This window comes from Salvelinus fontinalis, chromosome 9, assembly GCF_029448725.1.
Source record: "Salvelinus fontinalis isolate EN_2023a chromosome 9, ASM2944872v1, whole genome shotgun sequence".
In the NCBI taxonomy this organism is placed as follows: Eukaryota; Metazoa; Chordata; class Actinopteri; order Salmoniformes; family Salmonidae; genus Salvelinus; species Salvelinus fontinalis.
In genome coordinates this window covers 38419776-38434832 of record NC_074673.1, presented here as the reverse complement: position 1 = coordinate 38434832, position 15057 = coordinate 38419776, and the positions used below count along the sequence as shown (strand labels likewise).

General features: G+C 49.2%; 1 protein-coding gene across 3 annotated transcripts in view; it reads left to right on the top strand.

The window, feature by feature from the left end:
* LOC129862547 (zinc finger protein 423-like) overlaps positions 1 to 15057 on the top strand; it is a 145201-nt gene that overhangs the window by 67692 nt on the left and 62452 nt on the right. For 2 of the 3 annotated variants that reach the window (XM_055934317.1, XM_055934318.1), the window contains exons 4-5: positions 3502 to 6935; positions 7700 to 7784. In XM_055934317.1, coding sequence (XP_055790292.1) covers positions 3502 to 6935; positions 7700 to 7784 — 3519 coding nt within the window. The remainder of the gene's footprint in view (positions 1 to 3501; positions 6936 to 7699; positions 7785 to 15057) is intronic. The other variant, XM_055934319.1, reaches the window with a different exon arrangement.

Here is a 15057-nt window from a genome sequence, read left to right as displayed (position 1 = left end):
GTGTTATTGAAATGATGTGTACAGCATAAATAACAGACACACCACGGTTGTTCAAGGCCTGAGTGACTACACACGACTGTTTTCTAGAATAGGATAGAAACAGACCCCCTGCTTTTAATCAAGTCTCAGCAGAGAGATGTCAGCCCAGTCAAGCTGGCTGTTTGCTCTTTTTTCTTCCCCCCAGGAGGAGCACGTTGACACTGCAGATTATCTCCATATGCATATGGAGCAGCTTTAGTGGCAGTACAGTTGATAGAACAGATTATTAATGATCACATTGTTTGGACATGAAGGAAGGCAGTCTCTGTCTGCCAGTCAGTGTTGTGGACATCATGTGGAAACAGAGGGAGGCCGTCCTGCTCTAATGAACAGCCTGGCTTTTTGCTTTCTGGGGCTGTGTTTCCATTGCACATCAGAGGAGACGCCGCTACAGCGGCTTCTCAGGGGTGGCATGGTTTTGGGATGGGGTACACGGGGAGACGGGCCTCTGTCCTTGTGTCTGATGAGGGGAAGAGCAGGCTAGAGCTGGGGACGACAGGCTGGGCATGTCTTCATTACCGTGTTTCCTCCACGCTCCGGCCTCGGCATGCCGGCTGGCTGGCCAGCCTATTAGAGAGGGGACAGGCGTCATCAGGCCGGCCCAGTCTGGATAGAGCGAGGTGGGGGGTGGGGCAGCATGGGGCGTCCTCTTGAAACTCAGACCAAAGTGGCCATCCCTGCTCCATCCATCCCCTACCACTATGCTCGTGCTCAGGTAGAGCTCAGTTGGGGCCTTCGTCTGTGGCCATGTGTTTTGTTCGGCCAGTTCCAATTACTGGGCCCTGATTGGAGGCAGGATGGCCGTTCTTCCTCTGGACTGCAGTGTCTCCATCTGCCAGGCCCTCCCTCCTCCCTGCCTGGCCCCACCCCTCCACCTGGGCCATGGCAGCAGAGGTGAAGGCCAGCGCCAGGGGCAGCCATGACTGTAGCCTGTTAATTCAGTAATGAGTAACAACATGAAAGACATGGGCGGACGGAGGGTGGAACGGACGGGGAGAGCGAGATAAAGACAGAGAAGCCATCAGGGGTGTGCTTGGGAACGCTGGAGTGAGGAGACATGGGAGCAGCATGTGTTTGCGTGCCCATCCCAGTATTTTCTCGGTTTTCTCCCGGCTTCCCCCTCGCCTTTCCCCCTCTTTATTTTCTGTTTCTTTTCTAATTTAACTTTTCATTGAAATTTCTTACCCTGTTTAGTGCTCTTGCCAAGTCCCCCGGCGGACCGATGACAAAAGCCCTCTAAAAGCCATGTGATCTTCCATTTTCCGACAGCCACACTTCTGAGGATTAAGGCTATTTAATGACTATAATCTCCTTTCTCAAAAGTGATTTCTCACATTCTGTTGCAGTCGGAGGGATTGCATTAGCATTAATAGATTTAGAATTCGCCAGAATGACCACATGTGCCAGGAGTTTTTTTTCTTCTCTTCTTCCCTCACTATTCTTTCTCCCTCCCACTTCTCTACTTATTATCTCTCATTTTATTTATTTCTTCTTCTTCATGCTCAAGCAAGTGCTCCTTTGTATGTGGTGTGATGTGGTGCAGTACATGGCTGGGGCTCGGCAGGACGGCGTACCTGTCAGTCGTGAGCAGCTCTCCCCTCTGCTCTCTCACCTCCACTCGGCTCACATCAGAGACCAGCCTGTCAGGGGCCACGCTTTCATTGTGCAGCCAAAGAATTCACCCCAGTTAAGGCCCTTTTGGGCTTTTCATCCCCTCTCTTTATTCGGGCCGCCGAGGCGCTCTCTCGCTCCTGTGTTGCCGGGGTTTAACTTGTGTCAGGATGACTCTTATCCTGACACGGACACAAAGGCATGAGAGGAGGACTGGGGGGAATGGCTACAATAGGGAGGGGATGTCCAGACACCCCAGCTGTGTAGACAGTGGGGTACAGGCCTTAACTGTAATCTGAGAAACAGAGTTGTTCCCGCCCTCCATCACGCTTACATAGTTACCCACACATAAATACAGCACACACTCACGCACTAGCACAGATGCACGCATGCACACACACAGGTAAAGCAGGTGGTACTACGTTTCGGGCTCAAAATAGCATTCATGTTAGGATTTATGTACTCAACAAAACAGCGTGTTACTGGTTTGATCTGTAGCATATTAATAGGCTGTAATTGTTAGTTTCTCCTGCTTCCCCTATCTCTGTACAATTTCTCTCAAAGATATTTCCCAACATCTTTTCTTTCCAGCTTTGTCCATTTCCTTGGTGTTGTTCATACTTATTTATTAATTTGCACTCGTCCTGTAATATTACTCTCCTGATTGTTGCTGCTGGATGGCATCTTTCTCCTGTTGCCTTTAGCTTCCATGTAATATCTCTATTTTACAGTCTTTTAGAGCATAGGTTTCTTTCCTAGCTCCAAGCTAAATTCATAATTCATGTTTTTACAACAAAATGACCCACAAACCCCTGCAGTTTTTTTTATTTGCTCTGCACAGCATCTACATTTTCGAGTGTATCGATTCATCACATTCATCTATTTTCCACCAAATCTGCAGTGCATACCTTTTGTATAACACATACTATAGGAGTGGGTAGTGGGAATGGAAAAATATTCATAGTTCCACAGAGATAAGTAGCAAATTACTTCTCTTCTTAGATAAAGAATGTTGTTAATACTTTGTTTTAAAGCCTAATTTTGCTGAGAGGACAGTTACCTGTTTGATTGTGATTGTCAGCCAAAATACAAATGAGATGCAGATTGAGTCACGTGCCCTCTAGCTACAGACTAGTTTCATGTAAAAAGCGTGTTTTATAAGATGTATGTGTGGAGAGGGGAAATGCGGGAGGCTGTTTACTTATTGTAAACATTTGGTTATGTGTGATGACTACCAGAGGCTTCTCTCCTCACACATTTAGAGTGTGAAACTTAGTCAAATAAAGCAAACAGACTGAGCTGGAGAATTCTGGGTTTGTCTGAGCCACTGTGGGACTCCAGGCTCGCAGCATTCCTGCTCAATAAGTCATGAGCGTTTCTCCTCTCCTTCAGAGGGCTCTAGTTTAGATGCTAAATAGATGACGTGAGGGCTGTGGCAGGCCCCCTCAGACTACACAAAGCAGGACAGAGTTAATATATGCTCTTTGTGTATATTTATATTATGTGTGCATTAATAGACTTCCCCTTGTGTCAGCACCAAACTGGAGAAAAGCATGCAGAATCCCGTGTTTTATTCCATTCACATTGTTATATAAGAATATACCCTCACTATTGAGCGTCTTCTAATCGGTTTTCGGAATTTCAACCCTGTCCCCATAATGACAATATATGATAAGGCAGATGTAATTCTAGAGGGGGTGGGGGATGTTTGCTTAGGGAGGATGAAGAGAGAGAAAATACAATTTGTCCTTATTTCTTAAATCTTGTGGGACTCTTTAATTCTATTCTGTTTTAGATTTGGTTTAAATCTCCTCTCTAACACTTTAATTCTGTCTGTGTTTTGCATTCCAGATGGTGATGATGACCCTGGGCTCTCCTGGGTAGGGTCCTCTCCCTCCAGCAAAGACGTGGCGTCACCGTCACAGATGCTGGGGGACGGCTGCAGCGATCTGGGCATGGGCACGGGGGAGGAGGAAGGGGGCGCGGGGCTGCCCTACCCCTGCCAGTTCTGCGACAAGTCCTTCAGCCGCCTCAGCTACCTGAAGCGCCACGAGCAGATCCACAGCGACAAGCTGCCCTTCAAGTGCACCTTCTGCAGCCGCCTGTTCAAGCACAAGCGCAGCCGCGATCGCCACGTCAAGCTCCACACCGGAGACAAGAAATACAGCTGCCAGGAATGTGAGGCGGCTTTCTCCCGCAGCGACCATCTCAAGATTCACCTGAAGACCCACAGCTCCAGCAAGCCCTTTAAGTGCAGCGTGTGCAAGAGAGGCTTCTCCTCCACATCCTCTCTGCAGAGCCACATGCAGGCCCACAGGAAGAACAAGGAGCACCTGGCCCTGCGTGCTGAAAAGGAAGGGGGGAAGCGTGGCAGCAATGCGGGCAGTGGAGGGGAGATGGACCAGGACCTGTACATGTGTGACTACTGTGAGGAGACCTTCAGCCAGACCGACGAGTTGGAGAAGCACGTAGTGACCCGCCACCCCCAGCTGTCTGACCGCTCCGACCTGCAGTGTATCCACTGCCCCGAGATCTTCAGCGATGAGGGCCTGCTGCTCTCCCATATCGAGACGTCCCACGCTAACCACAAACACAAGTGTCCCGTGTGCTCAGAGCAGTTCCCCTCTGTGGAGGACGTCTACTGCCACATGGACAGCCACCGGCAGCCCGACTCCAGTAATCACAGTCCCAGCCCTGACCCCGTGCTGGGCAGCGTGGCATCCATGAGCAGCGCCACCCCGGACTCCAGCGCCTCTCTGGAGAGGGGCTCCACCCCAGACTCCACCCTGAAGCCCATCCAGAGCCGGCGCAAGCTGGCCCCGAACTCTGACCATGACGACGGGGGTCACTGGATGGCCAAGGTGACCTACAGCTGCCCCTACTGCTCCAAGAGAGACTTCAACAGCCTGGCCGTTCTGGAGATTCATCTGAAGACCATCCATGCAGACAAGCCCCAGCAGAACCACACCTGCCAGCTGTGCCTGGACACCCTTCCCACGCTCTACAACCTCAACGAACACATCCGCAAAGCCCACAGAGGCAGTGGAGGCGCCTCAGCGGCCTTCCCCCTGCTTCAGTTCACCAACGTGTCAGCCTTTCACTGCAACTACTGCCCAGACATGTTTGCAGACATCAACACCCTGCAGGAGCACATCCGTGTGTCCCACTGTCTGCCTGGAGGAATGGTCGCAGGCTCCACCACCCTGGAGGGCAACCACGCCTTCTTCTGCAACCAGTGCTCCATGGGCTTCCTCACGGAGTCCTCTCTCACGGAGCACATCCAGCAGACCCACTGCAGTGGAGGAGGCATGCCCAAGATGGAGTCTCCCGTCCTGCAGCCCTCCCAGTCCTTCATGGAGGTCTATTCCTGTCCTTACTGCACCAACTCGCCCATCTTCGGCTCCCTGCTCAAGCTTACCAAGCACATCAAGGAGAACCACAAAAACATCCCACTGGCCAATAACAAGCGGCAAGCAAAGGTGGCGGAACTCAGCCCCGCCTCCTCTGATGTGGAGATCTCCTCCCCCAAACGCCATAGGCTGGCTGGGGACTCCACCACGGCAGGGTCCAATGGAGACTTCCCCTGCAACCAGTGTGACCTGCGCTTCAGCAGCTTCGAGGGCTTTCAAGCCCATCTCAAGTCCCACCTGGAGATGCTTCTGAGGAGGCAGTCCTGCCCGCAGTGCAACAAAGAGGACTTCGACTCCCAGGAGTCTCTGCTGCAGCACCTGACAGTCCACTACACCACCACGTCCACCCAGTACGTCTGTGAGAGCTGTGATAAGCAGTTCTCCTCAGTGGATGATCTGCAGAAGCACTTGCTGGACATGCACACCTTTGTGCTGTACCACTGTACGCTGTGCCAGGAAGTGTTTGACTCCAAGGTGTCCATCCAGGTCCACCTAGCTGTCAAGCACAGCAACGAGAAGAAGATGTTCCGCTGCACAGCTTGCACCTGGGACTTCCGGAAGGAGAGTGACCTTGAGCTGCACGTTAAACACAGTCACCTGGGGCACCCCACCGGCCCCGGTGTCACCAGCAAGGCCCGTAAGTGCATCTTCTGTGGGGAGACGTTCTGCACAGAGGTGGAGCTGCAGTGCCACATCACCACCCACAGTAAGAAGTTCAACTGCCGCTTCTGTGGCAAGGCCTTCCACGCCATCGTTCTGCTGGAAAGGCACCTGAGGGAGAAGCACTGTGTCTTTGATGGGGGGAATGGCACTGGGAATGGGGGAAGCCAGAATGGCACACCCAACGGTGTAACCCAGAGCTCCAAGCGTGGGGGAGGAAGCGAAAGATCGACAGTGGCCACGGAGCAGGCTGACCTGCAGAACATGCTGCTAAAGAATGTGAGTCAGGATGTAGCCAACAGCCATGAGGCCAGCGGAGGGGAGGAGGAGCTGGACAATTCAGAGCCCATGTACGCCTGTGATATCTGTGGAGCGGCATACACTATGGAGAGTCTTCTGCAGAACCACCGACTAAGGGACCACAACATCCAGCCCGGGGACGACGACGCCGGCACCCGCAAGAAGAAGGCCGACTTTATCAAGGGAAACCACAAGTGCAACGTGTGCTCACGGACCTTCTTCTCTGAGAACGGCCTGAGGGAGCATGCCCAGACCCACCGTGGTCCCGCCAAGCACTACATGTGCCCTATCTGTGGAGAGCGCTTCCCCTCCCTGCTCACGCTCACCGAACACAAGGTCACCCACAGCAAGAGCCTGGACACGGGCACGTGCCGCATCTGTAAGATGCCCTTGCAGAGCGAGGAGGACTTCATAGAGCACTGCCAGATGCACCCGGACCTGAGGAACTCTCTGACGGGCTTCCGCTGTGTGGTGTGCATGCAGACGGTCACCTCCACCCTGGAGCTCAAGATCCACGGCACCTTCCACATGCAGAAGCTCTCAGCCGGCGGGGGCTGCTCAGCCTCCTCCTCCCCCAATGGCCAGCTGCAGCAACACAAGCACTACAAGTGTGCCCTGTGCCTCAAGGAGTTCAAGAACAAGCAGGATCTGGTGAAGCTGGATGTGAACGGGCTGCCCTATGGGCTGTGTGCTGGCTGTATGAGCCGGGCTACCAACGGCCAGTCTCCCAGTGGGGGCACCACGCCCCAGGAGGCCGGCGGAGAGAAGGCTGTGGTTGGGCTGCGATGCCCCGAGTGTGCTGTGAAGTTTGAGACCCTGGAGGACCTGGAGAGCCACGTTCTGGTGGACCACCCCGAGATGAGCCCAGAGAACAGCGGGGCCAAGAAGGTGACTGATGCCTCTTCTATCCCTAAAGTAAGAACACACTTATAATGTTTTCCCCTACTATGGCTGGATCAGCACATTGATTTACATTGAAGTCTACGTACAATATATGAAAATGCTAAGGTTTCGGTAAATAGCAGGTTCAGTCTAGTAATTTATGAATCAGTCACATGGTGAATAACCAACATGGTCCTCTGCAGTATAAAATAAATGGAAGTTATTGCCAACCCAACAAAACGTTTAATGCCCTGCATTTAGACAAATCTAATGAACGTCATTGTATTCAATCATTCCTAATCCTTTTTGTGTGATCTGAAATCTAAATATTTTAATGTCATTTTTATTTTATTATGTCAGTTGACGCCATGTTGTTCCCACTTATACTTATCATGGGTGCAAAAATAGCCTCGCTTTTAAAAGATTTCCCTCATACAATACTATAAGCATTTTAACAGTATTTTCTAGCAGTGTGTCAGTTCCCAGTGGCTAGCGTGTCAGTAAGAACTTGTGCTCAGTTAGATGTGTGAATTCATGGCTGCGTTTCATTTGGGCCTGGCGGGGCCTGCAGCTCGGCCCTGCTGAGGCATTGTGTGGCCTGTTCGCTCTACTAGATATTGACAGTGAGGTCCCAGGGACGCTCAATCCTTAGCTCCGCTTTTGTTTCAGCTCTGTGTAACAGCAAGGAGATATCCCCCCCCCCCCTCCCCCCAGTACATCCTTTTTGTATTGTGTCAGTGAATGAGCAGTTTGATTCCCTCTCTAAAATGATTGTCTACCTGTCTGTTGCATTGCAGAAGAAGACGTACCAGTGCATCAAATGCCAAATGACCTTCGAGACAGAGCGGGAGATCCAGATCCACGTCGCCAATCACATGATTGGTGAGTCAGCCTAGTCACTTCCTGTTTGTGTGTTTACGCGTGTGTTTGTTATCTCTGTGCACGTCTCTCCTTTCAGTTTCCTCTGGCTCCACAGCCTTCTGTTTGGCCTAGCCCTCGCCCTCTCTCTCCCCAGCCTGCACAGCACACAGGTGTGAGACAGACAGGTGAAATGAACAGCTCTATTTCTGGAGCTGCCGCACTCGACAGCTGTTCCATTGTCTAACACTTGACTGCGCAGCTGAGGCCGCGGCTGCAGGTCTGATTGCTCCGTTAACTCTTCACTATGCGACCAGGGCTGTGACTGCAGGCCGTGGTGTACAGTAAAAGGGCAACAAACATTTCCTTTTCTTGCTCTCCCTTTTTCCTCCTCATCACTGGAATTTCTCCCAGGCAATAGCTCTCGTCAACACTCTAGGTCATTATAAGGATGAAGTGTTTTTTCTCTGCTCTACCAGTAACATTAAAGTCTACGTACAATATATGAAAATGCTAAGGTTTCGGTAAATAGCAGGTTCAGTTTAGTAATTTATGAATCAGTCACATGGTGAATAACCAACATGGTCCTCTGCAGTATAAAATAATGGCACTGTAGAGCATTTCCTTTGTATGGTCTGATTGGCCACCCACTACTTACCTTGTGTGTTCACCACCGCGCACTGACATCCACACCTGGATGTAGAGGACACAGTGGAGAGTTAGGAGGCAGGGACGATCACATGAGGGCGGCATATTACCTCACCCACAGTATGCATATCATTGTAATAATATGTTGTAACTAGGTCTCCACAAAGTTAGCGAAACCTTAAAAGCAGCCCAAAGATGCCAGACAGACTCCCCCTTGATTCCCACCAGGTGGATGACATTTCCCAACACATGCTATCTGGAGGCAAGTCAGGTTAACAGGCTCTGATGCAGCACAGAGGTATGTGTGCTCAACTGAAAAGTTCCTCTGTAGTTTTTTACGGGCTTCCTCCCTCTGTGTTGTTATTCTGTAACTAATAATTGCTGCCGCAGTGTACTGTAGTGTAGATTAACAAGCTTGGCCTGTGAGTAATTTGGGAGAACAAACGGCAGAACACTGAGAGCCGCAGCGACTCCCCAGCCTTCTCCAGGCCTGACAGCTGATATCGGAGTTGTGCCGGTTGATGGATTTTCAGTGCGTGGGTCCTCCTGAGTCCTGCAGTAGTTGTCTGGAGAGAGAGAGCTGGTACAGAACAGAACCACAGCTATAGTGTACAGGCTTGCTTCCTAGCCCAGCCCAGTCTGGCTGGGAACAGAGCTTCTCCCCACTGGATTCATTCACCAGCCCAGTTTTCTTTTTCTCTTACTTCCCATCACACTGTGTTCATTTTCCTCTCCTATCTGAGGGCTGAAAGCCCATCCCATCCATGTCCCCATGCTCTCTCTCCTCCCCCATCTCCACCTTCAGCCCTCTACCCTGAGAATCCTCTCCTTTCTGTAACGCGATGGGGAGAGATGGGGAGAGATAGGGGGGGGCTTGAAGGGGGGCAGGCTGAACGCTTGTCTCTCTCAGCCTCCATGGAGGGAATTTTGGGTTAATTAACATCGTAAATTTCAGAAAAACTGGAGATTAATTATGGAATTGAGGCAGATTATTTTCAATAATGTTATTATTTTATTTATTTCGAACCCCTCTTCAAAAATGGATGACGTTTTTTCAACAGTGAAAAAGAGCAGTGTCTTTACCTTTATCTGGTGAGGCGTCTGTGGTGAGAAAATTGAGGAGAGATCACAGAGGAGGAGTTTTCTGCTCTCCCTGTCGCTCCTCTCTTTCTTGAGCAGATTACGAAACAATCATTAAAAAGTTACGCTATCTATCGGCTTTGATACATGACTGCTGAGGTTATCCCTGAGCTTTGATATATGAATGCTGAGGTTATCCCTGAGCTTTGATATATGACTGCTGAGGTTATCCCTGAGCTTTGATATACGACTGCTGGGGTCATCCCTGAGCTTTGATATACGACTGCTGAGGTTATCCCTGAGCTTTGATATATGAATGCTGAGGTTATCCCTGAGCTTTGATATATGAATGCTGAGGTTATCCCTGAGCTTTGACACATGACTGCTGAGGTTATCCCTGAGCTTTGATATATGAATGCTGAGGTTATCCCTGAGCTTTGATATATGAATGCTGAGGTTATCCCTGAGCTTCGATATGTGACTGCTGAGGTTATCCCTGAGCTTTGATACATGACTGCTGAGGTTATCCCTGAGCTTTGATATATGAATGCTGAGGTTATCCCTGAGCTTTGATATATGAATGCTGAGGTTATCCCTGAGCTTTGATATATGAATGCTGAGGTTATCCCTGAGCTTTGATATATGAATGCTGAGGTTATCCCTGAGCTTTGATATATGACTGCTGAGGTTATCCCTGAGCTTTGATATATGACTGCTGAGGTTATCCCTGAGCTTTGATATATGAATGCTGAGGTTATCCCTGAGCTTTGATATATGAATGCTGAGGTTATCCCTGAGCTTTGATATATGACTGCTGAGGTTATCCCTGAGCTTTGATATATGAATGCTGAGGTTATCCCTGAGCTTTGATATATGACTGCTGAGGTTATCCCTGAGCTTTGATATATGACTGCTGAGGTTATCCCTGAGCTTTGATATATGACTGCTGAGGTTATCCCTGAGCTTTGATATATGACTGCTGAGGTTATCCCTGAGCTTTGATATATGACTGCTGAGGTTATCCCTGAGCTTCGATATGTGACTGCTGAGGTTATCCCTGAGCTTTGATATTTTACCCTCTTTTCTCCTTATAGAAACCCTTCAGAATGCGCAAGTCTTAGTTCTCACTAGGCATTTCCAACCTAAAATGTCCTGAAACATGTTCGGATTTTTACATTGTACACACATTCTATGTTATACATTAGTTTGTTAGCTAGAACAGTAGCAACAGTGAAGTTATTCTTCATTCTACTCCATTGTTTACAGTTTGTAAGGTGATGCATACAGTCTTCATCCCCATTGTGGCAGACAGGTAGTTTTGGAGAGAGGGATCTAGAACAAGAGGTCTTCAGTGTGTGTTGTCTGTGCGTCACATCACTAATGATAACTTGTCGACGCATTTGTCAGCAGTGATAATCATGTCGACCTCATTTCTTCCTCTCCGCTACTTCGCTGGTGTTCAGACATTCACCTTACATTTCCATAAATGTTATTAATGTGCATCTGCCGTCACAGGTCTGTGTGTGGTAGAGAGATGTGTGTGTTGTGGTTGAGCTTGGGTGGGTATCTTTTGTCATATATACTATCTCAGCCCCTCTCATAACAAATCCCCCTGATGTAACTGAGATACCTGAAATAAACTCACCTGCGCAGTTGACATTGACACACACACCTCCCAATTGTACATCCCTGCTCTCTTCACATTTGCACGGTGAAGATGTTAACTGCAGACACCTCACCTACCCGGCCTTGTTATCCACGGTGACATTTGTGAAGGTGTGATCATACTCCCGCTTTCCCCTCCCAGTTTTGTCTTGGATGATCATTAACAAGGTGACACTGCATCTCAATCAGTTTACCTCCTGAAAGCTCCAACATCTGCTCAATCCTATCTCCTTCCTGTGCGAGTATACTCGTGTGTGTGTGTGTGTGTGTGGGGGGGGGGGGGGGGGGGGGGGATTTGTGCAACTTCCCCACTGTCACTTTTCTTATACACCTCTACCCCACAGAGTGTGGGGATGCACACACACAAACTCACTTAGCATTGAAGATGGTGAGATCTCCCTAAAGCCTATACCTGGAACTGTCTCTGTGGAAAAGTTGTGACACAGTTATTGTAGAGTGAAGAGGTACATGGGTGATTAGCAAAACTCTGTGAACTGATGTGTTCAGCTGAAGTTGATGCTCCCCTCAGATGGCTTGTTGTGCATGCATCCTCACTAGCTGCGGATTTATTTTCGTGTTGCTAGCCAAGTTTGAGTGCGGAGGATAATCGATGAGACGGGGAGAAGTGGAGGAGCAGGCATGGAAAAGTCCTTGATTACATGGAGAAAAGGGGGTGTAAAAACCTGGTGTTTTAATTCACCTGAGTGGTGCGCCAGGCAACTGCCATACGAGAGGCCTTCTCCAGGAGGCAGTGAGCCTAGGGGAATGGGTGTATTTCTCCCATTGCCCGTCCATTCCTATTTCTCTGATTGTTTAATGTAGACGTACCATGGCTGGGTGGAGAGGAGACAACACGGCTCAGACAGCTCACACTGTCACGTGTGATTACGCTAGCAGAATTAGTATTCTGTTACACACGACACGTACACTCACAACAAACACACAGATAAACCTGTTTACCTATATCCTCCCTCACCTTGTTAAAGACCCCCCCATTACATTGGCCTGTCAGCATGTCACTCAGTATCTAAGTCATTGACCTGTCAAGCGTTTCTCCACTGGGAAGTTATTTATATTTTTAACTAGGCAAGTCAGTTAAGAACAAATTCTTATTTACAATGACGGCCTCCCCGCCGTATGGGACTCCCAATCACGGCCGGATGTGATGCAGCCTGGATTCGAACCAGGTACTGCAGTGACGCCTCTTGCACTGAGAGCTCGGGAGACTGGAATGTGATTATACAGCTTTCCTCATGGCTGTGCCAGCGTTTGTCTCTGTCCTGGTGGACAGGTGATTTGAAGGGAGGCAGAGAGACCTCCAACTGTATAATCTAATCCAGTAATGTGATAGAGTCCCCCAAAGCTGCACTAACTGCTCACAGGGTAAAGCAGTGTAGAGTGTACCCATGGCCTCCTAAAAACCTTGTCAGACTAAATCAGATATAATGGGATGAACAGAGAGACACAGAGAGAGAGAGAGGGGAAACTGCTCTCTTATTAAAGACTTGTACCTTTTCCTCTTAATCTCTTCAACATGAATGTATTAATACGGTAATTCCTTAGTACTCGAATCCTCTTCAACAGTGTATTTGATCATTAAAGTAAGTGCCCATATTCTTCCTAACACCATGTTTCATAATAGGAATAAACAACTTGATTGTGTCATAAATAATACATTTGACATATGTTTACACTTTTCCAATAAGTACATCCTACAGTATACTAACACCCACCAACTGCTATTTTGTGTACACTATTTACACTCTCCGCCCACGATACATTTCTACACACTCCCAAAGCCAAACAGCCAGCTACTCTACATCTCATCTCTCACCCTCAGATAGAGAGCAGAGGAGAGAGAGAGAAGCCATTTTGGCCCGGGGTGATAACCTGCCAGTGGGGACACCCCAGTGTTCTGCTATTGTGTTGTAAATCCCTGCGGCGTGCCTGCCGTGTGGGCTGTGACTGATGCCCATGTCTGCGTGCATGCGCACGATGGAGATAATCGCAATAATAATAGTCCAGCCCTTCCAGGGGGAAGCAGACAGAGAGAGGGAGTGAGAGGCCACATGCTGAACAATAGGAGTGTCGGACCAGAGCCCCTCATTTCCCAGGGAGAGAGAGTGTCAGAGGGCCAGATCACTTTCATTTTCTTTCCCTCGGATGGAGGGATACCACTAGCAAGACAGACAGAGGAGAGATGACAATATATTAGAAAGGTGGCTGCTGAAAGAGGGAAAGCTGGGAAATTCTGAAGTAAAGGAGAAAAGACCAGAGTAGAGAACGATAGAATATTTAAAGAACAGAGTAGAGAACGATAGAATATTTAAAGAACAGATTTAAGTCATTAGTGAGGACTAATGTGGGGATTGAGGTTTGGATTTTAAGAGCCTGTAAATGTCCATGAAGACGTAGCTATTTAACTACAGGCAATCAGGCATGACTACAAATGACTATTTCGTATGATGTGGTGAAGCCTTTACGTTTAAGACAAAAGCTCTCACAGCAGTGTCGACGCCATTTTGTTTTCCTCAGATTGACGGGGAATAGGGATGGAAGGGTTGTTCTAGGAAACTGCATACAGTTCAGTGGTTCTGCATCTTCCCTATTTATAGGCTAGAGGGGTGTAAGGTTGGGGGGGGGGTTGTTGAGGGGGTGCTGTGCACCACAGTGGGGCCACCCCCTGGGCCCTCGACTGGGGGTCCCACCTGTGTGGTTAATCACAGTGCTCTATGCGTTCAGAGCGTAATTTTAACCCCGGTTTGGCAGGGCTCAGCGGGGCAACGGGCCCAGCGCGCTGCCCCGCCCCCTGCTGGCAGGGGTGGGAGAAGCAGGGGGGGCAGAGCGTTACCACACATACTCACACCTGCAGGGGGCTCCTCCATGCTTTGCAGCTGCACAGCGGAAAACAATAAAGCCTGCGAAAAAAAGGCCAGTGTGGTCCTGAGAGACACCAACACACAAAGAGAAGAGAGAAGTGAGGGAGCGGGGAGAGAAGAAGTGAGGGAGCGGGGAGAGAAGTGAGGGAGAGGAAGAGTGAAAAGGGAATTCAGAGCGAGCAGAGACTGCCTTAGCAACCCAACCTACAGCAACAAATAAGGTAAAGAGAGAGACTGTATTGTGGTGTAGATACCCAGCTGTTTTTAGCTTTACCTTCTGTTGTACAAACTCATGGTAGCTGATACAAATATTTGTACGGTACTACTGCTACTACTGATATTTGGCCAGAATATGCGAGCGGCGCGCCATTTTGTGCATGTCTGTGCGCGTGGGCAGACATACTTCAGGACAGGCTGAGGAGCTCTCCCATCTCACACGCATGGCCTCTCCCCCACCCCTTCTCGCTCTCTCCTTTACACACACATCGACACACACACGGCTCTGCTCTCTCCACCACGTCCTGAGGAAAAGCATGCAGACACTAATGCCGCACTAATCACCGGCGCCCAGAACTCACAGCACGCCCACTCTCCTTTCAATCGCCTTAATCAGCCAACACATTTCAATTAGCATATTGTGTTTAACCTGACTTTCATCTTCTTTTATTGGTAGATTTAGCTGTACCCCCCCCCCCCCCCACTCACTCTCTTTTCCTCTACCCCACCCCCTCGCTCTCCCCCTCTTCCCCATTCCAGTAACTGTACCAGTGGAAGAGATCAGTGTAATGGAGACACGCATTAAAGCATCTACTAGAGTTTCTCCCCTCAGCAAGGCCACAGTCTGAAAAACCGAACTCTGGATCCAACCACTTTAGTTGAGCGCTGTAGCCTTATGACTGATGCTCATGAATTTCATGGGTATTTCCATCATATTTATTTGCTTGGGACATGAGCTGTGACTGGATATTAACCCGAGTCTTAGGAAAACAGAGAGGAGTGAGTTGGTTTATCACATTGAATGATAC